At 43.7% G+C, this 26266-nt stretch overlaps 1 protein-coding gene across 1 annotated transcript; it reads right to left on the reverse strand.

Moving 5' to 3' along the window:
- Window positions 1-377: 377 nt before the first annotated feature.
- Trim42 (tripartite motif containing 42) lies at window positions 378-26219 on the reverse strand. Its single transcript, XM_036191884.1, has 5 exons — window positions 25769-26219; window positions 22015-22712; window positions 19156-19976; window positions 14901-15125; window positions 378-633 (listed from the first exon to the last, which is right to left on the reverse strand). Exons 1-5 carry the CDS (start codon window positions 26107-26109, stop codon window positions 547-549), a joined length of 2172 nt encoding a protein of 723 aa, XP_036047777.1. The 5' UTR covers window positions 26110-26219; the 3' UTR covers window positions 378-546.
- Window positions 26220-26266: the final 47 nt, after the last annotated feature.

Raw genomic sequence — 26266 nt, forward strand, 5'->3', positions numbered from 1 at the left:
GGGATATAGAGGAGCAAGAAGAGGAAGGCCCAGCCCTTTTTTCTGGGCCAGAGGCAAACTGCAGACCCTGGGCAAAAGCTGTGGGAAGACACAGGCTTAATAATTAGGAAGAACATGCTCACAGTGTTGGCTGCTTCATATTGAGATAGATTACATGTCGAGGAAAAGCACTTCTCATCAATCACCAACTTGCTCAGACACCCACAGATAGTTTAGGCCATTACTAGAATGAACACCCCAGGGGTCCCCACTCACAACATTCCTTACCACCCAGGTACATGCCAATATGGAGCCTAGGGTTGGACCTGAGCTGATAGAGACCTGAAGACTTGCTTCTTTTTCTCTTAGTTTCATTATAATGAACCAATCACAGGAGGTTATGATGTCAGACATTTCCTTTTATTGGCTTTTAGGAGACTCCTTTTGGAAAACCCAGAGGCACCGGAAACATTCATCTACAACCTCTTTGAAGAATGTGGTGAGAAAAATACATACATATACATAAAGATATGTCTATGAGCAGTGCAGTTCTGAGGGGTGTTAGGCTCAGAAGCGCTTCTGGAGGGCAGACTGGATATTCTTCAGCAGGCCCCACTTAGCTCGGTTCTTCCCACGCCCATCTGGTGTTACCACCTGCAATGGGAAGCAAAGGGTTCATGGGACCAGCCACAGAGGGACAGCGGCTCCTAGAACACCGGCCCACTCCATACACCATCTCATTAACAACCACAGGAAGCAGAAAGCTTGCATGGTCAGTCTCCCTTAGAGATGGGGAGATCCGTCTCCCTTAGAGATGGGGAGATCCGGCCTCGGGGTACCACAGAGCTTTCACAGTGCCCACAGCTGTCTTGTGCTGGCACCACTATTCTACAGATCAAATTTCACGTCTTTCCAGGCAGCTCATATAATCAAATGTGGACGAGCATGATAAACTAGACACCAAATGGGCTTTCCCACAGAACCCCACGTCAGCCTCTGGAACTTTCTGTTCCATCTCTCACCAGTTGCCAGCTAAGGAGCTTTTTTTTTCTTTTCCCCCCACTACTAAACTTGGAGTGACCTGTTTTGGGTGTTGGGGAAATGACAGTTTTTTTTTTTTTGTTTATTTGTTTGTTTTAAATCTTTGTAGTCTCCACATTGCCTAAGGTAAAGTCTTAGAAAAGTACATGAAAGATGAAAGGACCATAATTTGCAAGTCATCCAATTTTTTTCCTTTTAAACAGACAGGAATGCTTTGTACTGATTTTGGAAAGTGTATGGTCAATCAGTGCTCCCTGGGAAAAGGCAAACTGTACTGGTAATAACAGGGCCAAGCAGAACCTTCTTAGAAACCTCATCACTTTCTTTGAAAGTGGTGGGCCTCTCCATTTCTCTGACCTGGTAACATTACCACCCCCCAGTACACATTTACTGAAGCCATATTTAGTGACGGAAGTTGGGATGAAAGATCTCAGTGCCCATACAAACGAGGATATTGATGAATGAATAGATGGGGTAGGGTTGGATTTGGTTGATAAAAAGGAATGCTTATACAATGCACAGTCTCTATGATAACATTTTTAATCTTTTATATTTATATTGGGCAAAATAGAGGTGAAAAATGGATATAATCCTGATAAAGATGAAATGAAAAATACAAGATTCACATAGAGCTACCGGGGATAGTTGTAGTAGGAAACTTAAAAGTTCTTATTAATAAAATCAAACCCAAGGCAGGTTATTGGGGTGAATGCTGGAAGATCAGAGAAGCAGAACAAGCCACGGCTATCTCACCTTGCTAGTTCCTCAGGTGATCCTGTTTCCTCAGGCTGGAAGCTTCTGAGTCCTCCTCCACATGAATCTCAGCTGAACTGTGTTGCTCCAAAGCCTGAATGCCTAACCAACCAGATGCTTAACTAACTACATGCTTTACTCCTCTAGTTCCTGGTCCTCACGCCTTATATACCTTTCTCTTTCTGCTCCCAATCCCTGGGATTAAAGGTTGGGTTTCTGGGATTAAAGGCATGGGTCACCATGCTTAGCTGTTTCTAAAGTGACCTTGAACTCAGAGATCTGCTAGCTCTGCCTCCCAAGTGCTGGGATTAAAGGTGTGCACCACCACCGCCCAACTTCTGCTATGGCTTGCTCTGACCCGTTTTCTAGCCACCATTTCTGGCTCTGTTCTAGTGGCTGTCTGTTCTCTGAACCCAGATATGTTTATTTCAGGGAACACACAATATTTCAGGGAACACAATACCCACCACAGATAGTGGAAGAAGTCTAATGGTACTGTGAGTTATGGGGTTTGGAACTTCATTAAAAAGTAGACATTTTAAAGTTTTGCCTTAAACTATAGTAGGGATCTTCAAAGACAAAGACTGGGTGATGTAATAGACAGAAGGGGTGTTTGCAAACAAGAGGATCAGATGGAACAGAGGCCAGAAGAAGCAGAAGGACAGAACTTGAAGTGCTATAGAAATTGAAGTTACAGTTGATATCTCCTTGTCCCAAGAGCCCGACTCAGTACCTCTCCAAGAGAATCATGCTGAAGCTGTGTGATGGGGCTGTTTTGGAAAAGGAGAGGAGAACAAAGGCTCACCAGCTCATGGGAGCTAGACTTGAGAAACTGATTCTAGAATGATATAGAAACAATGTGGGCAAACAGTGATACACCTAGTTCACTTATGACTGTAGATGCAATCATATAAAACCAAACATAAGGTAATTGAAATAGCTGTTAGAATAGCGTATTAAAACAATATATGAGCCAGGTGGTGGTGGTGCACGCCTTTAATCCCAGCACTCGGGAGGCAGAGGCAGGTGGATCTCCGTGATATAGTGATAACCAAGGGCTTATTTCATGAAGGTGAGTAGAATCCAACATCAGAAAAGGCAACTATGGTTCTGGGAGTGATGCTTAGGATAGAGCTTGGGTTTAGCATGGGCCAGGTCCTGGCTTTAATTTATGGCACCAAACCAAACCAAACCAAACCAAAAAAACATTCATAATTTACTTCATTGCTAATGACCTAAAGGAGAAAAAAATTCTGTAATTATGTCAAATAATGCGAATAAGTCATTCTCTATGCATAAGCTTTCAGAAACCTGGAAGTCAGAGGACATTTCTTTAACTTAAAGGTTATAAACCTAAACACTGAATAAAAACTAATAAGTCAATGGAGAAAGTTTAGTATCAGCAAATGACAAGTCTATCTACTACCACTGCTGCCATTTTATGTATGACTCAAGGCTCTTGCTAAAGCGATTAGGAAAGAAAAAGAAATATAAACTCAAAGACTGTGAGGGAAGAGATAAAATCACCATTACTTATAAATGATAAGATTATATGCCTGGAAAAACAAAGCGAATCGAATAACAGAGTCCGTAAAGATTTGCTAGAATTCAGATTTATCTACAGAGAGCAGTAATTTTTCTTCTGAACCAGCCATCTATTAGGAACATACTAAAATGTAGAACAAACATATATAATATCAAATTCATGCACTATTCACTTTTTTTTCTAAATATATTTAAGGGGTACAAGATATGTTGATATACATATGCATGGTGATAGTCTACAAGAAGCAAATCAGTAAATCTGTCATTCTGCATAATCACTGGCTTACTATGTGATTATGCATCTAAAATAGTAGCAAATTTATCACATATGACATAGTATTGAGCACAATACTCATGCTGCTCATTAGCTCAGTGAACTATGTAGTTTACCCAGGAATATAGGGTTGAAGAACCCAGAAATCTCACATAAAGCAGTTTGAATCAATGTTCACATATACTGCAAACATGCCAGTTGCCTTCCAGTTAATTGCTCAGTGGCTTTCTAATTCTAAGTCAATTTCTAATTCAAATTCTGTCTGGATTTAAAAAATAATTAAAAAAATAAGCATAGTGAGTTCCTTCAAAGTTTATATAAATAAATCAGCCTCCATGGTTAACTAATTTAGATTTTTAAAAAGAAACAAGGGTAATTGAGATGCCTGGCCCTTCCTCACAACAGCACAATGCTGATGTTAACAGTTAGAGCAGAGAGGTACCGACACAAGAGTGGAGACTCTTCCCGTGTCACACCCAGTCTTCATCTAGGAATGTCTTCCCTCCAGTTTGAGTCAAAATCCTCAAGGCTTCTATTTTTCAGTTCCTAGCCCCATAACTCACTGGATTCTTAGCTCCTTTTACTGTCCAGTGGCTCCGTGCACAGCTTACAGTTTTCATTTCCTCTTTATCAAGGGTATATGTATATATTGTCTCCATTTTTGCCCAGCCATGGGTGGTATGTCACCATATATACAATATTACCCTTACCTTACATACAACCCTGTTTCTGCTGGGTTTTTTTTTGGGGGGGGGTGTCAAAGTAGAAAGTGTAATGCTGAAACATACTAGCAGATCCAGAAATGAACCCCTAAATATATGGGGAGTGAATATAAGATCATATATGCACCTTGACCATACACTATGGAGTCAAGGAAATCCTAGGAGGTAACATTGGTAAATGGGCTCAGTTATGGAGGGCAGATACTTCTGTTCCTGGCATTACATTCAAAGGTAGACTCTGTATGTGCAAAACTTAGAAGGTGAAACTACAAATTTAGTAAAAGAATATGTAGAAGATTATCTTTGTGATCTAAGTCAAGGCAAGGACTTTTTAAACAGCACCCCAAAAGGTCAAACCAAAGGGAAAAACAGTTATGACTTTGATTATATCAAAGTTCAAGACCTCTGCTGTTTCACAGAGTAGAGTGTGAACAAAGGTGAAAGACAAATATCAGAGGAGTAGAAATATTGGCAATATCTAAAACCGTCATCTGGAATATATGGCATCTGTGAGTCACCCAATGGAGGGGTGTGTGTGGTAGAGAAGTAGGCAGAGGGTGTGCTGTGGATATCGCTCTGTGTAAATAAAATGCTGATTAGCCAGTAACCAGGCAGGAAGTAAAGGCGGGACAAGCAGAGAAGAGGATTGTGGGAGGCAGAAGGCTGAGGAGGAGAGACACCGACAGTAGCTGCCATGACAAGAAAGAGATAAAGTACTGGTAAGCAATGAGCCACGTGGCAAAGTATAGACTAAGAGAAATGGGTTAATTTAAGATAGAAGAAGTAGATAACAAGAAGCCTGCCTCGGCCATACAGTTTGTAAGCCATATAAGTTTCTGTGTGTTTACTTGGTTGGGTCTGAGCAACTGTGGGACTGGCAGGTAAGAGAGATTTGTCCTGACTGGGCCAGGCAGGAAAACTCTAACTACAAATGGCGCCCAACGTGTTGGCAAGAATTTCCACCTAAAACCTGAGAAAAAAGATTCTAAAACGGAGCTAAAAACAGCTTCCTAGTTGTCTCTCTCAAGTTAGCGGCAGCCTGCTGGTTTGAGCTACTATGGCGGGTTCCTGGCATGTGCATCTGACCTGCAGTGCGGCGGGGAATGAGGAGTCTACAAGTGGCACTTTACTCTGCTGTGTGGTAGATTTAGCCTTTGCTAGTTAAAAAAAAAAGTTTCTGGGCTATGCACTGCTTTGATAGAACTGCTTCTGATAGTTGATGGTACACATGGCTCCAGACCCAGAGCTGGCCGTAAACTGTCCCACCTCCATGTTGGGAAGCTGAGGTGGGTGGAGCCAGCAGCCACAGTGGCATTTCAGTCTTACAAAGATGGATATTAGGCCGGGCGGTGGTGGCGCAAACCTTTAATCCCAGCACTCGGGATGCAGAGCCAGGCAGATCTCTGTGAGTTCGAGGCCAGCCTGGGCTACCAAGTGAGTTCTAGGAAAGGCACAAAGCTACACAGAGAAACCCTGTCGCAAAAAACCAACCAACCAACCAACCAACCAACCAAACAACCAAACAAACAAACCATAGATGGATATTACACAGAGAATCTGGTTTATGTTGTCTTTGGGATTTTTAACTGCAGAAAAAGATTTGATCGTAAAAGCTGTTGAGTTAAACAAATATGTAAATTTTAAAGGTACCTTGACTTCAAAATTTGGATATAAGGATATGTTGCTTTGGAAAAGAGTCTCTGCTTTTTTTTCCACAGAAAGCCAGAGGCTGTGGATTTGTTCCAGATTAAGATACATCAGGTTTAATCAGCCAAGACCACCTGAAAGGTCTCCAATGACACAATGGCCCAGATGATCCAACATCCAGAATGGTTTCAAGGCAACTGGCTCAGAGGTTTACCCATATGGACTACTCCATAATCCCAAAATTTTCTTTGTGTCCCCATAAGATACAGCGCCCCCTTCCAGCAGGAAGTAGTAAGAGAAACTACACCCAAATTCCCAGCTGGCTTTGGAGATGGAATTGGCTCACTCCTTCTCTAAACCCAGGCACATTGTTAAAAGAAAAGGTTAAGAGATTCTTGTGTCCCAAATCAAAAGAGCCCTCTGGTGTGGGACAGAGAAAAACCAATATTTTATTTAAAACAGGTTAATTATAAATGCAATCTCTTTCTAAAGAAGAAAAGGGGATATGATATAGATATAATAGGATAAAAGGGTAGATTAAGGAACTTACTTCTAAAGAGCAACAACTTGTTTAAAATGTTTTACATTGGTATAGACTTAAGTCTATTGATACAAACTTAAAGTTAATTTTGTTATACTGTGTGCATATTTCTACTCATGTTTAAGGTATTGAGTTTGTATATCTCATTTAAAATTGTAATGGATAATTAAAAATAGATTAATAATTAGTCATCTATGATAATCATACTCGTAGCCATGTTAGTTAAGTCTTCTAGGTATACATAGAGATATTTCAGATAGATAGGTAACCTTCAAACACTTCAAAGGTCTACAGAATATGGCATTTAAAATATTTTTTAAAATTTAGACTTTCTGGACAGTGAGACATGTCTGCTCCTGGCAGCACCGTTTTACTTCAGAGAGGAGGATGGGCATTGAAGACACTTCATATGGAGTTTATCTTCACCTTGGCAAAAATAGCCATTTGGACAAGAAACTGTTCTTGCCTGGACTGCTTGATTGACTGGACATGCAGGACCCATAGAAAGGTGGCCACTAAACTTTGCTTGACAAGATGGTCCTTCAGGTTCCTGCTTCGCAGAGGAAACTGCCAGACATTCTACAGGACACTGAAAAGACTGACCAAGAGACTCTAGCCCTGTGGGCTGAAGACAAATGCCCCAACTTTACAAAGGAACATTAGGTGACTGTCCAGGCTGCCAGCTGTCTCTGTCTACTCTTGCAAGACTCCTGAAAAATGGTTACATCCTTCTCCCGGTTCTCAGGTAATATTATATCCTTTTGAGGTCTTTGATGTGGTTGAAGACTAGATAGTTATAATTTCCTCAGTTATGATAAAAGATAAGTTAGATATAAAACCTTAGACTCACAAATATAAGATAGATAGGATATCTTCTTTAATGTTGTAACTGTAATTCTTGCTTGATAATTGTTTTGTTATATGTAATTGTACTATGTAAAAGTTAAAACCTTCCTTTAAAAAAAAAAAAGTAAAAGGGAAGTGCTGTGGATATCGCTCTGTGTAAATAAAGTTCTGATTGGCCAGTAGCCAGGCAGGAAGGATAGGGTAGGCAGGACAAGGAAGAGGAGAAGGCTGGGAACAGGAAGGCTGGGAGGAAAGACACCACCAGCCGCTGCCATGAAAAGCAACATGTAAAGACACTGGTAAGCAGCCACAAGCCATATGGCAAAGTATAGACTAACAGAAATGGGTTAATTTAAGATAGAAGAAGTAGTTAACAAGAAGCCTGCCATGGCCATACAGTTTGTAAGCAATATAAGTTTCTGTGTGTTTACTTAGTTGGGTCTGAGCGTCTATGGGCCTGGCGGATGAGAGAGATTTGTCCTGACTGTGGGCCAGGCAGGAAAACTCCAACTACAAGGGTGTGCTTACAGGAGGAATCCTGGGAGGGAATGAGTGTTTGAAATGAAGTGTAGAAATTGAAGGGAGATCACATAGCTACCAGGGAGAAAGAGAGAAGAGATTTTGGTCAATGCAGGTGAAACTTAGGGTATAAGGTCTCTCTTTTTCTTATGGAAATAGTCATGGGCATGGCCAAATGAAGTATACCCCTTATTCAGTGACCCAGAAATTTCAGTCATGGTGCATTTCTTAATATGAGGTGAATTGTGTCCCTCTGAAATTCATATACTGTTGTATCTTCAGCACCTCAAAAGTGATTCTGTTGTGACAAAGCCATTAAAGAGGCAATAAAATTAATGTGAGGCCATTAGGGTAGCTGCCATCCAACCTGGATGCCATTCTTACAGGAGGAAATTTGAATGTAGACCTTAGGGATACATGGGGGAAGATCACTCAGATTTCTCACTAGAAATACTTCCAGCCAGCATCATGCTGTCTAAGGATCCCTGATCTATAGCAACTTGTTACTGCATCTCTACCTGACTCATACAAAAAAAATGGAGATTTTTACACCTCTGTCCCATCCACAAGCTGTCACATGCTGTCTATTGTAGCATTATTGGTGGTAACCTGGGTGTCCACACTGAACAGACTGGCGACATGCAAGAAATAAGTACACACAAGGAAGGATGGCATAGCATCAGGAATTTAGGGACAAAATACCCATAATAATATAGATCAGCAGTTCTCAACCTGTAGGGACTCCTAGAGGGGTTGGGAGACCCATTCACGGGAGCCATCTAAGACCATTGGAAAACAGAGATATTTACCTTGCAATTTGTAGCAGTAGCAAAATTATACTTATGAAGTAGCAGCAAAAAATAATTTTATGGTTGGAGGTCACCACAAAATAAGGAACTGTATTAAAGGGTCTCAGAATTAGGAAGATTGAGAACCACTGGTGTAGATGGATCATTCAAACACAGTACAATGTTTAGAGAGAAAAAAGAGGGAAAAAAAAAAGATTAACACAATGCTGTTTGTGTGGATTAGTGATGTATAGCAAAGAACAATACGTATCTTGGCAAAACATAGAAAAGCAAAGAGATACAAGTAAAACCTTCTTAGGACAGATGCCACAAACTGGAACGTGAAAATTAGGGAATGTCCTTCAAAGATCAGTGCAGATGGACAGAGGTATAATACCAACCAAACCTGTGTACATGAAGTTGAAAAACAAAGCAGGTCCAGCCTGAGCCTGAGTTATACTTGTTCTCAGGGTACAACCTTTTCTGGATCCAGGGCAGATAGGAAAGTTTCAGAGTTCTTTGGAAAACAATAAGCCTTAAGGACACAGAGAACGTGAAATGCGAACATTTCACTTCAGGGCCCAGAGCCACTGTGTATGAGTAGGTGTCTAGGGAGGAGATGTCAATCCTGCGGGTGACATGGTGAGAGTCACACAAGGCTATCCCTCAATCTCAACCTTAAAGAAGATGTATGGCAGCCTGAGGAGAGGAAAAGTCAGGACTTTGTGGCAGACAGGCCACCCTGTAGGTGTCTGAGCTCCCACTGCATCACAGGCTGAAGAGGGGGCCCTGCAGAGAACCAGGGTGACCAAAAAATGGTTTCTTGAGCACATAGATATTGAGGGACTGACAGACCGAGAAGGACATTGAGAATGCCTGGGATCAGAGATGTCTGCATTTTCTAAAGGGCTATAAAGACCCAGGAAAGCATCGGTTACCAAACATTGTCAGGCTCAAAGCTTTACCTCTAAATCTGATGTAATTTAGTAATCCAATTTATAGATTAGAGTGGCAGATCAATGGACCCTCACATGTATCTTTGTCTGAACCCTCAAACCTCTGTGTTTCACAGCAAAGAGGAACTTAGGACAGTTAAGTTAGTTGTTTGGGGATGGGAGATTTTCCCATCATCATGGGCTCAGTGTTATACAGGTCCCTCAGGGGGAAGGTAGAGGCAGAACGGAGTCTGAGGAAGGGCTGGTTATGGGAAAAGGACCCAGTTGGAAGTTGATGTCTGGAAGATAGAGGAAAGACTTATGAATTAAGCAATGTTAAGTGGCTAGGAAAAGGCAAGGAGTGGGTTCTTCCTCAGAAGGAATGATCCAGACATTGAAGGTGCTTTATTCTAGCCAGTGAGAACCATTTTGGACTTCTAAGCTACAAAAATGTAATGATTTGTGCTACTTAACTGCTAATTTGTCATTTTCCAAAGGAAACCCACACACAGGTGGACAGTTAGGCTAATCAGGATTTAAAGCACATGGAAAGACAGTTAGCAGAGAAAGGAGGTGACAGTTAAGAATGGGAAGTTGCCAGTGGGTATATTGGGTGTACTGAGGACCACGGGAGGATCAGGAGGAGAAATAGAGGCCAACAGACACAGGAATTGTGCAAAACACATTTGTCTGTCCTTTCAAAATAGACCATTAGGCTCTTTGACAGTAGAGGCTTTGGGGTAGAGACCACAAGCAATAATGAACCAGTAAGACCAACACAGTGTCCATTGTCATGGAGATTGGCCAGCTAGTGTTGGGATTGGACCCAGGAACAGCCCCAGTCCAAGAATCTTTTCAACACATGATTCTGTCCCAGAAACAACAATCGATACATCAATCAAACCCAGAGTCAGGTGCTCTCCAGGGCTGGGCTCACTCCTAGACTAACCTACATGTAATTATGTTCCAGGAGGCTAGAGCTCTGGCTGTGAATGCATACAGACCTAGGGTCAACTAAGCCCCACCTCCTTTGTCTCCTCCATTTGAGCTTCCTCCTCGAGGTAAAAATCTGAATGTCTGGGATGATCAGTGATAATGGATGTAGAGTGTCTGACACAGATTTGACCTTCAAATGGGACCTTTAAAGTGTTGCAAAACTAATTTTCTTGTTTGATGTACTGTACTATGTGCCAAAGAAAAATTCTTAAAAAAATCAACAAGTCCTAGGCTATGCAAATCAAATATAAAAGGTTTTATTCCACGTCTTTTATAAAAGTACATATGATGGAAGCATGGTGGCTTGGATAAGAAATGATTACGCTACCTCCTTGCAGCATTCAAATGAAACCTTTCAGAAATGCGCATAGCATCAGTGCCAAAGGAAAAAACTTCGATTTTATAGGAAAGAGCTAAAGCCATTACTTTTATGAAGCTTTATAAATGTCATTCAAACACACCATCTTATTTTCATTTGCCGTTGAAGCCTTTACTTATGCAAATCATGACAAATGTTAAGGAAGCCAGTGTTTCCTCTGGAATGCTAATTGAACCTCAAAGGAGGCAGCAAGAATTACTTCTGAAGGAAAAATCCATACTGTAGCTTCTCGAGTCAGATAAAAATGAAGCGTCCAGAAAACCTCATTAATTAGGGTTCTGCTCATTTAGATATTGTATGAAAAAGCAAAGAGACAGGAGTGCATTTCCCTCTTTCAACGAGGGCAAATTAATCGCATAAAGACAATTTTAGGGGAATGCTTTTCCTTGACTGGCTGTATAAAACATTCAGTTTTCAGGCATCTTATGCTACTTTACTATTATTAATTTTATTTATCAATTTATTTCTTCACTCCTTAATTTAGACATTCACTCATATATTCATTTGTTTGGTTACATTTTTGCTCATGTATTCGTTCAATAACCGCTAAGATGCTGCTGAATACAAACTGCTTCAGTAAGCGCCATAGGGGAGAGAAAGATGAATTAGATAAGAATTTTGTTTGTGAGGAGGTCATAGTGTTCGAGAGATGAGAGGACCCAAGAGGGTAGGATGGCAGACTGATGGCAGGCCTCGGTTTCTCTATCCATCCCCAATCCTCACATCTAGAGGTGACAGATGATTCATTAAAGAAATTAATAACTACTGAGTGTCCTTCATGGGCAAGACATTTCTGAGGGATTCTAAAAGCTGAGAAGGCAGATGGAATCAGATTAAAGGAAAAGTCCATAGTCAAGAGCACAGAGTACAATCTTATAGTGATATTTTATTTGTACTGAAATGTGATTTTATTTGTATATTAATAAAGTTGCCTTGGGGTCAGAGCAAGCCATAGCAGAGGCTAGGCGGTGGTGGTTGCACGCCTTTAATCCCAGCACTTGGGAGGCAGAGTTAGGCGGATCTCTGGGTGTTCAAGGATACAGCCAGCATGGCGACACATGCCTTTAATCTCAATACCAACCATAGAAGACCTGGAGGTCTGTACAGACAGGCAGTGACGAGGAGGTCATGTGGTTGGGTTTACAACCAATGAGAAGGCAGAACAGAAAGTCTATAAAAAAGAGAAAAACACAGGAAGTAGGTCTCTTGTGGAGAGGAAAGACAGAGCAGCAGTGAAGGGTAAGGTTTTCAGCTCTCAGCTCTTGCTCTGACCTCTTGGCTTTTAACTCTGCAATTGGCTCCCAAGTGCTGGAATTAACAAGATGGTTACATCTACATCTGGCGCTAGATATGAGGTAGATCACTGAATCTACTCTGAGAAAAAAGATGAAGAAATAATAGGATAAATGGGCAGATGATTGAATCTACTCTAAAAAGAGAAAGAGGAAAATGACAAAAGGTAGATTATTGGAACTTTTATTAAAAGAAAAAAGAGAATATGAATATGATAAGAAAAAAAGATCAATTTTTGAATCTACCCTTAAAAAGGAACTACTTGTTATAAATAGGATAAATAATGAAATTTTTTTGGTCTGAGTTTATCAAATATTACTGGACTGGACATTGTTAATATATATAATGGAGTTATTAATCTGAATTTGTCAAATGTTAATGGACTAGACATTGTTAATGTAATTCTTGACTGTATATATTGTATATACTTATTGGATAGTTTTTCTTGTATTAGTTATAACCTTTTTTTAATTTTAGACAGAAACAGGGGAAATGTGATGGTATTGTGTTCCCCGAAATAAACTTATCTGGGGTCAGAGAACAGGACAGCCACAATATTAAACATGAGGATAGGCAGTGGTAGCACAAGCCTTTAATCCCAGCACTTGAGAGGCAGAGCCAGGTGGATCTCTGTGAGTTCAAGGCCACATTGGAAAGAGCCAGGCTTGGTGACTCACACCTTTAATCCCAGAAAGAGAGTCTTTAATCTCAGGGAGTGATGGCAGAGAACAGAAAGGTATATAAGGCATGAGAACCAGACACCAGAGTTAGTTAAGCATTTGGCTGGTTAAGCATTTAGGCTTTGGTGCAGCACAATTCAGCTGAGAGCCATTGGGATGATGACACAGAGGCTTCCAGTCTGAGGAAACAGGATCAGCTGAGGAACTGGCAAGATGAGGAAGCTATGGCTTGTTCTGTTTCTCTGATCTTCCAGCATTCACCCCAATAACTGGCCTCAGGTTTGGTTTTATTAATAAGACCTGTTAAGATTCGTGCTACACAATCTGTAGTAACAGGTGTGAGGCTTTGGGGCTCTGGAGTGAGAAGGTCTCTGTGGCAACTGACCAACAGACAATGAGGCTGGCTGAGGAACAGCTGAAGAGCAGCCAGGCAGGCTTTCCCATCACACTTCCTTGGCATGTGTCTGAGCTCCGTGAGGGGGGCACAGCAATAGGAAGTGATGGAAATAGTCTCACTCTTGGGACTTGCTACCTGACAGCATAAGCCTGCCCCACCCTTCTTCCCCATTCTCAGTCATTATTATAGACAAAGGCCAATCAGATTCTTTCCCTCAAAGATTAACCAGACTATTGGGTGCTGAGCCATTGGATTGATCAGAGCATGGATCCAGATGATCCAAAACTGCATGAAAGCTGGATTTAGGGGAGCAAAAACTAAGGGATGACCAAAAATGAGGCAGATTCAGAGAGAAGCAGACAGGAGAGGAGGAGGAGGAGAAGGGAGGGGAGGGGAAGATGGAAGGCGAGAGGAAGAAGGAAACAGAGGTGAGAGGAGGGGGAGGAGAATGGAGCGGGGAGATAACTTTCTAGTTGGTGTGGACATCAACTCAGATAGACTGTGTCTTCTAGATATAACTTAGAAGAAGTCTCTTGAGGCTGTCAGTCCCCCTTCTTCTAAACCCTGACTAAGCGGACCTGCCCCTTTTCCTTTTTAACGAACCTCTAAGACTCATTCAGATTCCAAAGAGCATCTTCACAGTTATCTAGCAAGATAGCTCTTGTCGGTCCCAGTATTCTTAATATCAGTCTGATGGCATTCATGAGTGTGCTGCCACTTGGGAATTGGAAGAAGAATCTGCTCTCCAATACAAAGAAGAACAGCTTGTTTCTTTGCTTTATGGAGCTCACTTGGCTTGCTCGGTGTCTGCTTGTTAACTCCCAGATAAACCAAAAATAATTTTAGTATAAATATGTCTTGAGTATTACACAGGACAGACATACTTGTACCACAAGTTTTATTTGCTGTCTGTGAGAAATTCTGATTTAACTGGCTGTCCTGCCTCTTTGCTGAATTTCACACCTCGTCTTTGTAGGGGGTAGCACTCCCTTGGAGTTTGGTTTTTCAGACAGTAATTATTTCTTATTCTTCTCATACACCATGGCATGTTTACTAGTCCCTGACTGTGGCAGAAGGAGGGGTTAAGCTTGGTTTTAACTCTGAATTTCTGTAGTCTAATTTAAAGCCTAGAACAAGCAGTTCTGAGTTCAGCAGAACCTACCATCCTCAGACCTGGTCTGCAAAAGGCTAGTGGAGACCAGCAGCCTTGCTTCTGGCTGAGAGTTAAGCAGCTTTCTGAACTTAGAAGGCTGAATTCTCTGTAGTCTCTGATGACTACAAGCCAAATCTGTACTCTATCAAGGCATTCCCATTTGATGGGCCAGAGAGATGGCTCAGCTGGCAAAGGCTCTGGACAACAAGCCTGAGGACCTCAGTTTGATCCCCAGGACCCACACGAGAGAAGATGAAATTGATTTTTGCAAGTTGTCCTCTGACATCCACGTGTGCACCACAGTATGCATGTGTGTGTATGTGTGTGGGTATGTGTGTTCCGTCAATCGATTTTTAAGAATTAAGTCCAAGTAATAAAAAAATTCTACCTAAGAAATGAATGTATACAGTACCTTGCAGATGTCACTCCATTGCCCGGGACCGTTATCGTTGATGGCTCTAACCTTGAACAAATACTCCGTGTTGGGGGTGAGGTTGTGCAGCTCCAGGTTCTGTTGCATGATGTCCCGAATTTGTCCACAGAGCTCTGTTCGAACATTGTTAGGAGGAGTGGTAACGAGCTCGTAGAATTCCATCTCAAAGGAGTCCACGTCTTCTGTCGGGCATGTCCAGTAAACCTAGGAGAAATGGGGGTGTGAGCATGGCACCAATGCACACTGCTTGGCTGTCCTTCCCATAAAGATTTGTGCTGTTGACTGTCTGTGGCTGTGTTTAAGCTGATCCACCTTCCACAGCTGCTGAAGGCTTTGAGTTAGATCATGAGTAAGGGTTTTGGGAAGCTCTGATGAAGCCTGGTGTGATACACATAATGGATTGTGGGAACAGGGGGTTGCTCTTCAGGGTTCTGGTACTGTCAGACATTGTGGAGGCAATGGCCGTAGATACAGTTTACCAGATACCTGTTGTGTATCAGCTCTCACATCAGGTACGTCTAATCTCCAGGTAATTAGGTAATCCTCAGAAACCTCTGGATTGTCTCCTCCCACTTTACAGCTACAGAAATGATACATTTGGCAAATTCTATCGAGTCATAGAACATGGGAGAATGGCACACTCATCTCCCAGCCTATTATAGTTGCTGGGATGCAAAATATTTCCTTCTCTACTCATGAGGAAATATCCAGCAATGGAGACAATATGTTCATACTCAAATTGGAAGAGATCTAGTAACAAGTCTCAAACAGCAAATAACATTTGGCATAGAAATAGTTTATAATAATAGTGGTTTCACATTTATTTTGTGTGTGTGTGTGTGTGTGTGTGTGTGTGTGTGTGTGTGTACACTCACACCATGCCAAGTGTCATGGAGTGCATGTGGAGGTCAATGGACAACTTGCTGGATTCTGTTCTCTCCTTCTACCATATGGGTCCTTGAGATAGGACTCAGGTTGTAAGGATTAGTGATAAGTGCCACCATCTTGCTGGCCCTAAACTTTTAAAAAAAAAAAAAACAAACAAAAAAAAAAAACAAAAAAAAAACAAAAAAAAAACCAGTATTTTCTAAGCACATTTCTGGTGGTGGTGCATGCCTTTAATCCCAGCTCTTGGGAAGCAGAGGCAAGTGGATCTCTGAGTTTGAGGCCAGTCTGGTCTATAGGGCTAATTCCAAGACAGCCAGGGCTACCTAGGGAAACCCTGTCTCAGAAAACAAAAACAAAACAAAAGCAGATTTCTAATGCTTTTATTATATTTTTGGCTAAAGTTAAATGTCATAGATAAAGTTAATGTATAATTTTATGAGTACTAATATTTATAAGTAAATTTACCCACCAAATAAAATTAACTAATTTTCTTTCTGATTATCCAGACAAGCTCATTTATGATAACATGCTTTGGAAATGCAGACAACGTACAAGGGAAGAAAAGAAACATCCCTCCTAGTCCACAGATTGATTTGTCACAGTGTTTTCTACTGTCAGGAGATATAAACACACTCATGCATGTGATTGGGATTTCGCGGCGTGTGCAGGTGCATACACACACACACACACACACACACACTCTTTCTATCACACACAGACACACTCTCTCACAGACACACACACATACACACACACAGACACACACACACTCACACACACATAAAGACACAGACACACACACACACTGTGTCTATCTCTCTCTGTCTCTTTCTCTCTCTCACATACACACACAAAGACACACACACACACACTCTGTGTCTATCTCTCTCTGTCTCTCTCTCTCACACACACACATACACAAATAAAATGAATACATGTAATGAAGCTTAAGAAAGAAAACAAATCCTTCCAGAAACAACTGACCCCTTCTATAACTGAGTTGTCAGGTTTTTTTTTCTAGTTTTGTACTCAGATAAATGCTGCAGTGAATATTTTGGTGGCATAAATTGTCACCCTTTTTTTTTTTTAGTTTAAGAAATTATTTCTAGAAATCAAATTGAATTAAAGAATCTCTAGGATTGTGCAATACATACTAATAACTTCTAAGACCAACTTTAACATTTTCTATGCAGAAACCCTGAAGACTTTGGAGTGATGTCAACATAGATTTGATCAGTTTCATTGTAGAGCATAATAAATCCTTGGGAAATGCCTATGACCCTAGAACAGGGATCTTCAATCTTATTATTATTATTATTATTATTATTATTATTATTATTATTTTATATTAAATCACTGTTTGGCCATAGGTGAGGTGGCAGTGACTTGCTTTGTTGTGTTGGTCTGTCCCTGCCCCAAGCTTATCCAGGGGTAACTCTTAGGCAGCGTAGGTGACTTCTCCAAGTTGAAGTATGGAGCAGACCCCACCAGCCCTTCTGCTTCATAGCAGGAGCTGTGGACTCCCCATGAGCCTGGGTTGGCACTGAGATGAGACACACTGTCACCAGAGTTCACTGATGTCACCCATACCCTAGGCCCTGCTGATTCAGCTGCTCACCCAGGCATCTTATGTGGAGGACAGGGGGGTCACTGTGCTGTGTTCAAGGGTCTCCAGGAGGGCACTGCTCTACCTGGAACAGTTCTTGTCTTATTAGTTTTAACCCCTGAAGCAAAGATTACAGTGTCTCAGCAGAATGGGAAGGTAGGACTTGGTCTCTGTCTTGTCTTTGTTTTCTTGTGTTTAGACTCTACCTCCTGGAGTGCAGTCTGCAGACAGCAGCATTGGCAGCACCCAGGTTGTGGGAGACCGACTCTGAGGCCCTGAAACTGGATGACACAGAATCTACCTTCTAACAAGTCTTCTGGAGATGTTAGTGTCTGAGAACCACGAATCTAGACTTCAAGATGCCTATTATCTTTGGGAGAGGGACAGACGATGAGTTCTGCCATATGGAAGCAGGCCACAGACTAATATGGGAGGTATGTCCCTGTAGGAACCTCAAAAGAGTCAAGAAACTCCCAACATTTAGCTACCCAGCAACCCCTTGCCTCCTTGAATCTGAATAGGGTACTCCATAAGCAGTTCAATGGAAGCTCAGTTGGATTTCTAATAGAGGATAAGGGAAAGACCATGTCTATGTTAGGTCAAGAAGGCCAATGACACATCTTGTCTTAGGTGATGGCAGGTGCAGAGATCTGTGAGATGCCCCACTTTCCACATCACCCCTAAAAAAGAAGATGGATCCCAGCAGAGAGTTGGAATTTTCCTGGGGATTATCATTCTGATCTTTTCAAACCATAGGCAGCCTCAATTTCTGAGAGATTGCAGTTTAGAGGAACATATGGCTGGCAGCCAGTGGAGATTGCATTCTTACCCATTCCTAGATGCTACTTCCTACTTTCATGGTCTCCCAAGCCATTTTAAAACTTACCTTAGTTCCAACTTAATTCTCTCCCTCCCTCTCTCCCTTCCTCCCTCCCTCCTTCCTTTCCTCCCTTCCTTTCTTTCTTTTTGGTGTGGTGTGTATGAATGTGTGTGTGTGTGTGTGTGTGTGTGTGTGTGTGTGTGTGTATTTGTGTGTGTGCATGTGTGCTCACCTGACTTTTATGTTAGTGTGAAGACCAGAGCTTGATACCATCTTCTGTCTATCATATTCTACCTACCTATGTATGTATGTATGTATGTATGTATGTATGTATGTATGTATCTACCTACGTATGTATGTATGTATGCATGCATGCATGCATGCATGTATGTATGCATGCATGCATGCATGCATGCATGTATGTATGTATGTATGTATCTGTCTGTCTGTCTGTCTGTCTATCTATCTATCTATCTCTATTTCTTAGACAGTGTCTGTCACTGAACCTGGAGCCCCACTATTTCCACTAGGCCAGCTGATCAGGAAGACCCTGGTATCTCCTTGCCTCTACCTCACCAGCACTGGAGTTGCAGATGCACACCTGGCTTTGAGATGTGTGATGGGGATGCAAACTCAGCTCCTCACACTTGCATAGCAAGCACCTTGCCCACCGAGCTGTCTTCCCAGCCCGTGTTTCTTGTTCAATAGAGCAGGGCTGGGGATTGATGTGCACTTATCACCATGATTTCATTACACCGATGGACTCATTAACATTTCAGAACTCTATGCTATTTGACTAGACTGCAAAGCGTCTAGAGGAGCAGGTTTGAGCAACCACATTGTAGAGGCCAAAGAGGTATGCACAAGCTTTTCTGACCCCTCACTTTCATCCTGTGCCCCACCCATCCCCTTTGCCTTACCTTGGCAGCTCTCGGATACACCAGAGTCTGGTAGATGACAATTGGGCCTGGGGTCCTCACAGAGGTGTCATTGAATGAGTACCAGTTGTGGAAGCTATTGCTGTTCTGTGGGGGCTGGGTTTCCCCCGTGGCACTCCAGTAGGTATAGAGGCCGTCAGTCTGTCTGACAGGTGCAGCAGATTGGGCCCTCCCAAAGGCCTCCAGACCCATCTTGCCCTTCTCGTTGGTGGCACTGAAGGACAGCAAGGAGGAGCTTCGCTGGTATATCTGCTGGTTGCCGAAGCTGTGGGTGCTGAAGGTGACCTTCCTGGCAATCATCATTTCTGAGTGGATAGGATACTGGGAAGGGAGAGAGTCTCCCGAGGAGCAAGCCTTCTTGGGTCCTGTGGGAAAGAGTTCGTGGATGGCACTGGAAAGTTCAGCAAAGTCCAAGGGAATGCAGTGTAGGGAGTGCAGGCGCAGCTGAGGGTCAGGCCTGAAGGTGTTCTGGATGCCCTCCTCGATCTGGTCTACTAGGATTTTAGCAGACTGCAGGAACGCCACCTGTCCTGTTTCCTTCAGTGCTTCCTTGGAGTAGGCAATCAGGCCGTCCATTTCATTCACTTTCGTAGTTGTGACGTACACGTACTTCTCAATCTCTTTCTGCCTGGACACTTCCAGATTCTCTATCTGTTCCATGATTATCTTCTCTTTCTCCTGGAGGATGGCTCGCAGCTTAAGAAATCCAGTTCTGATCTCCTTCCGCTTTGCCTCCTTGTCAGCTTTAAAGCTACTTTTTAAAATGTTGAATTCCATCAAGTCATTATCAATTTCATATCGGACTGAAAAACAATCAGGGTGGCTATTGTGAAAATTTTCATCTTCCCAGATGTCAGAGCCGTATCAAACTGGAGCCAATCTCTGTGGACTCACAGGAAATGAATGGAGGGAGAGGAAGGACAGACACTTGGAGTTGGGCTGACACAGGCTAGAACAGGCTTTCAAAATAAATTCCCCTCTATTTTTCCTCTCCATGCCCCCAGATGGAATTTTCCCCTGGTGTATGTCTCTCTTGTAGCAGAGACAGAAAGAGATTTATGATGACTGCTGAATGCTACCTTTCAAAAAAGTATTGATCTAGAGTTCTTCAGCATGGACAGTAGGCCACTCCTTATAGATAGGGACTGTAAGTGGCACTGGTACCCTCCCACCCCAACCTGCCCAGCATCCTATGTTTAGAGAGTCTTGTCACGTTTAGCACTGCTGTTGGAGACTGGGTGTGTGACTCACTAGCTGCCTTGTGCTGACCACTTTAAGCACAGTTGTCTTATCCATGGAGGAGATTTTAGCATCTGCACTGTATGATTATTGAGACTGGACATGGTATATTCCAAAGGTATCTTGGATAGTTTTATGTCAACTTGACACAACCTGGGGTCATCTGGAAAGAATGAATCTTAATAGAGAAAATGACTCCATAGGATTGGCTTGTGGGCAAGTCAAAAGACATTTTCTTCATTGATGATTGATGTGGGCTGGCCCTAGCTCACTGTGGGTGGTGCCATGTCTGGGCATGTGGTCATGGATGGTAGAAAATAGGAGGCTGAGCAAGCAAGCCATGAATGAGCAAGCCATGAATGAGCAAGTCATGAGCAGCATTCCTTCATGGCTTCCATTTCAGTGTATACTTCCAAGTTCCTGCCTTAAGTTCTTGCCATGACTTCCTTCAATGATAGACTAGGATGAGGAAGTGTAAAATAAAATAAACCCTTTCCTCCCTGAGTTGTTTTTGATCATGATGTTTTATCACAGCAATAGAAAACCTAACTAAGACAAAGGCTTGGCGGTGGTGGTGCATGCCTTTAATTCCAGCACTTGGGAGACAGAGGCAGGTGGATCTCTGTGAGTTCGAGGCCAGCCTGGTCTACAGAGTGAGTTCCAGGGCAGCCAGGACACATAGAAACTCTGTCTTGAAAACAAACAAACAAACAAAACAAACCCAAAGGCAAAAGCTTATATGGTCCTCTACAGAAGGAGCCATTTCTCTCAATGGATTCCTAGGTCTGACTGAGGACAAAGACACATTCAGAAATTGTGAACCCTTTACTGAACTGTCTGAAATATTATTGTATAAGAACCAGGGTTGGCCTCTTTTATAGAAATTGTATTATACAGCCAGTATGAACAACTGGACATGCAGACAGAAGGAAAGCAGAGCCTAGGCAGAGTATTATTGGCTGATTTGGAGTTTTCCTGTTACCATCTATCCATTAGCAGCTCACTGAATTTGTTGTCTACAACTTGGATGGAAAATTCATGGGAGATACCTTCAATTGAGAAGACTCTCAGAGTTAGATTAATTATTCCTTCTGGAAATGGGGAGGTGGGAGGTAAAACTAATTTCTATGTTCAGTAACAAACAGAACTTCAGGGTATGACTGGAGAAAACTCATTTTTTCTCTTTGGAAAATGAGGCCAAGTTTCAGAAATGTGACAAGGATTAGAAGAGCTTTATGTGCTTATTATCCACCAGAGTCCCGTCCCCCCCCCCCACGACGGGTGGTGGTGAAGGAGGGGTGAGAGCATGTTTCATAAGATTAATCACAACAACCCAATGAGGGTGCTACCCTTATCCTTCCCATTTTACAGATGGAAAAACTGAGTCACAGAGACACAGTGACTTAGTGACACTAAATGGCTGGTGGTAGCTGTCATGGATGCCATGACAGTGACTTGCTGGCCAGGACAGGGTCTCTCAGTGTCTGGATTTTTTTCACCAGGCAGAGTAAGCCTCCCTAAGAGGTGTCTGTCCCACACCAACTTCTGGTCTTTTCCACAGCTGGGAGTTACCCTGAAGGGGAGTGGGAAACCGACCAGGACCTGCTTTGAACTTGGCGATGGCACTGAAGAGGGCTGCAGACCTCTCGGAACAGGCGTCTATGAGGCTGACCGTGTCGTGGCCGTTGTGGAAAGCGATCTTGCAGAAGGCGCAGAGCAGCTGGTTGTCACTGCGGCAGTATTCATTGATGCGGCTGGACGGGTGGTGGATGCAGATCTTCTCGTCCTGGTCCTCGGCGCTGGTGTCCACGAAGACGTGGTCCTGCATGGCCACATCCGAGTGGAAGGCCTTGAGGCAGTCATTGCACAGGTTGAGGCGGCAGGTGACACAGCGCTTGTAGGCAATGCGACGGCTGCGGCACACTTGGCAGAGGATGGGCCCTGAGGACCGGTCAAAGCGCCACTTGAGGTAGCCGTGCTCCTGCATGTAGCGTTTGGTGAGGCGCCCGCGCAGATAGTTTTCTGGAAGGTGCATCTGGTTGCTGTAGGGCATGCAGTGCGAGCGGTTGCACATGGGGCAGATGAGGATGAAGAAGTTCTCAGTGACCTCGGCACGTTTTTGCAGCTGCCGCAAGCACTTCTCACACAGGCTGTGGTTGCAGGGCAGCATGAAGGAGTGCAGGCGGAGCCGGTTGCACAGCGGGCAGGAGAGGTGGCTCACCAGGTGGCTGTTGGCGGACATGGACTTTGGCTCCTCCAGCTGGGTTTCGCTGCTCCCTATGCGGAGGGCGGTCTTGGAGCTGGAAGGACAAGCATGCACAGGCTTCAGGAACACACTCATGAATTCCAGAAGGATCTATCCAGAGAGGTGGCCCATTGGGATGGTGATGGAATGGCTCTTGCTTAGTGCCTGGCTTCTTGGCTTGCCTCCACTCTCTTAGTAAATAAACTCAGTAAGGCATTCGGTACCTGCTACTGGTACCCATGCCATAGCATTTTAAAAGATGGTTAAGACCGAATTTAACGCTTGTTTGCACCGAGTACATTCCTGGGTCCAGGCGGAGTCCTGAAGTGCCCTCCTGCTAACTTTAATTTTGAGGGAAAGAAAAACAACAGAGCGGTAGCAGTGTGGTGTAGTCAGCTGGGCCTGGATGTTCCACTGCATATTAGTAACACCACAGAACATCAGCAGGAGACAGGGCCGTGGTGACTTTGATGGATCAGAGCAGAGGTAATACCACTGCATGATGCTGGAACTCAGACCAGAACATTGTCCAAACCGCAAAAATGACCCCCCACCCACCAGTGCAGGGGAATGTGAGTGATTACACCCGCTCTTTCTCTTTCCAGAAGCAGATTCAGGCTCCACATGTTCTAGGTGCCTTCTAGACAAGAATAAGAGAACCAACAGATTGACTCTATTCCCACTAACAGGATCTCAAGTCCTGTCATGGCCTGTGATACCTTCTTACCCAGGTATTTCACATTGGCGTGGAGTGGGGCATGTTCCCATTTGATACAGTGAATCAATAAACCCAATCTTGCCCAAAATAGGCATGCTTTTAGTGGCTGTGCCAGGAAGGCAGTGCCATTACCATTACTGTTGCATATGGGATGGGACATAGGAAGGAAGTAAATGGCCTTTCTAAGACAGCAAGAGACAATCTCTGAGCTGAGACTAGCACCCCTGAGAGCTGACTTTCAGACCATCAGCAATACACAAGGGTCTGCCTCTGGGAAATGTACACACGATGGGCATGGAACTTTCAGAGTTGCCCATTTAGAGAGGTTCTTAATCTCTTTTGTGCTCAGTTTCCCCAACTTTAAATCAAAGATCATAGCACTTCCTTGGGAGTTTATAAAGTATACATAAGATAATCCATCATAAGTGTGAATATGGTCCCCATAATCACTCTCCTATGCCATTCACCAGCTGATGTCCACAGTCAAAGAGGAAACCACAATAGGAGGAATTAGCAGTCAAGCTCATGAAAGGCCATGCATGTATCTGTTGTGAGTTGAGGGTCTTTATTTGTCTAACATCTAAGGTTGGCTTCATGTATTCAATTGCAAGAACTATAAATGGTGGGAGGCTGTGCTTGTGGAGTTCAAGTGCATGCTCTGAGGATCTGCAGCCAGCATAAAAGCGGTTTAGGGACATAAGGGACTTGGCTGTGGGAACAGAGATGCAAGCTGATGCACAGTTTGTGGCTATTCCTATCATTTCATAGTAAGGTCTTGGGGTTGGGCTGTGTTCTCTTCTGTCCTTGCCTTGCTGATTTCCCTTTGTCTCCTTCTCTTTCATGGCCAAGGAACCTGTGCCTCTAAGCACTGACAGCCAAAGGTACTTCCCAAGCCTATTGCCCCAGGGTGGCCCTGAGTTACAGGATGCCCCAGTATGTTAGGCACCCAGACAGCTGGCTCATCCCTGAGGACTTGGATGCTGGGATCCAGGCTCGTGGCCTAACTGTCTTCAACCTTGTTTCCCTTCTGCTCCCCAGCCTCCTGCTTGGTCCCAGAAGGGTCACCTGGAGTCAGAAGCCAGGGGAGCAGATTGGAAGGCAAGGAGCAGTGCATCACAGCTGACTCCCTGGAACTGGCATAGCATCTCTGCCCACCCTCAAACAGACTGATGCCCCCCAAATAGGCTTCTGGGCCCCTAGGTTCTATGCCAAAGCAGTCACTAAGCCCAGCGGGTTTGCCTTCCTGCAGAAATGCCCGCCATGGCTTCCCTGCATGGCTCCCTCCCCACTAAGTGCTGCCCTGTTCTCACATCTGCCTTCTAAGCCTCCAGGTCCCACCCTCAACTCCACCAGGTTCTTTCCATTAGAATCACCTGACTGGGATAGAGCTCTTACAGTTTTGAAGCACAAATTGTACCCCAATATCAGTGAAAAATAGAAGGTTGAGGGGTGGAGACCAAACGCCAGTGTTTTAAAGACCCCAAGGGGATTTCAGTGCACTTCTGACTTTGGGGGCCACTGATGCCTAAGGTATTTGTCTAAAGCACTGATTTCAGCCCCCCTCCCTGCCACCTTACAGGACCAAGCCGTGATCGTCCCTCCTCTGAGAAATCTCCTCTTGCTCCTGAGTCCCCTGACATGCGACATAAAAAGAACAGTGTGCTAGATGTGGGGGTTGCTACCTTACTGAGTGGTTGAGAATCTGAGTGTCAGGACTTCGGATGGGAAAGAAGGGGTGGCCAGCAGTTCATGGTACCTCTGTAGGTTATTTGGGTCAAAAGTGGCCCCTCGAAGTTCTTACTTTTCAGGTAAATGTTGCAGTTCATAGGAGGGAGATGAATAACAGTTTGTAATTTTGTGTGTATCATATAGCAGGCTACAGAGCACATACTTTACAATGGTCTCCATTTTGTAATATGGCATTTTTAAAGAATAGGACCATTGACCTAGCTCCGGATTCAAGTCATGACTCATCCTCTTCCTAGCTGTGTGGTTCTGGGCAAGTTAGTATCTCCCTGCTCAATATCTTCCTGGGCCCACGGACACAGGGTGAGAGACAGGAATGGTTACATAAACAGTGGCTTGCAAAGTTGCTTACCAGCAAGTATCAGCGATCTCTTGTTTGCGAGATGAAGAGCATTTGGGGTCAAAGGGTGCTGCATGCATTCACACAGATGATGGAATTTGGGGTTGGGACCAGTGGATGTTTAGTATGCACTTAACTACTACAAAATTACCATTGATTTTTTTTTTTTTTTTCCAGGTAGAGTGCACTCTAGGAAGCACTGGCTGGCCTGGTCTGGGGGTGTCCCTACATCTGGCATGACTTAGTTCCCCAGGTTTTCTTTCTTTTCTTTGCCAAAGTAACCACCCGATGGATGGCCAGCACTTACGAGGTGCGGATGCTCCGAAGGCGGCCCCGTTTGAACGTGATGGTGGCATTACGGCAGCAGCGGCTCTCATAGTAGTAGCATTTCATACTGGTGTTGGTGGTGCAGCAGTACTTACAGTTGGGGTCATTGGCCCAGGAGCAGCAACACCAGTGGCAATTGGGGTTCTCCGCGCAGGTGCAGTGGCAGAATTGGCAGTTCCGCTCGTCCTTGTAGGGGCAGGGGAAGCAGGTGCAGTTCCGCTCTGAGGTGAAGATGAACTTGCAGCACAGACAGGAGAAGAGCCGAGGACAGCATCTCTGCCAGGTGCAGCATGGAGAACACACACACATAGCCGTCTCCATGGCTCTGAGACCCTTGGCACCAGGCCTCCGGAGCTTGGACAACTTCCTCCACCGGATTCTGGAGGTCACTTCTCCCCTAGAGGGATCCTTGCCACCTCTAGTGAGGCTGGCAGTTTGGGAGTTGTGGCAGGAAGTTGGCCAGTTTAGGAGGCTGTTG

This window comes from Onychomys torridus, chromosome 7, assembly GCF_903995425.1.
Source record: "Onychomys torridus chromosome 7, mOncTor1.1, whole genome shotgun sequence".
NCBI classification, from domain to species: domain Eukaryota; kingdom Metazoa; phylum Chordata; class Mammalia; order Rodentia; family Cricetidae; genus Onychomys; species Onychomys torridus.

What these genes read in the sequence shown, in the direction of transcription:
- Trim42 (XM_036191884.1), bottom strand. Translation starts at nt 26,109, where the DNA reads ATGGAGACGGCTATGTGTGTGTGTTCTCCATGCTGCACCTGGCAGAGA. An exon ending in CATCGCCAAGTTCAAAGCAG is followed by an intron (nt 19,977 to 22,014) that starts GTCCTGGTCGGT and finishes ATTGTTTTTCAG; the next exon opens with TCCGATATGAAATTGATAAT. An exon ending in AATGGAGTGACATCTGCAAG is followed by an intron (nt 634 to 14,900) that starts GTACTGTATACA and finishes TTCCCATTGCAG; the next exon opens with GTGGTAACACCAGATGGGCG.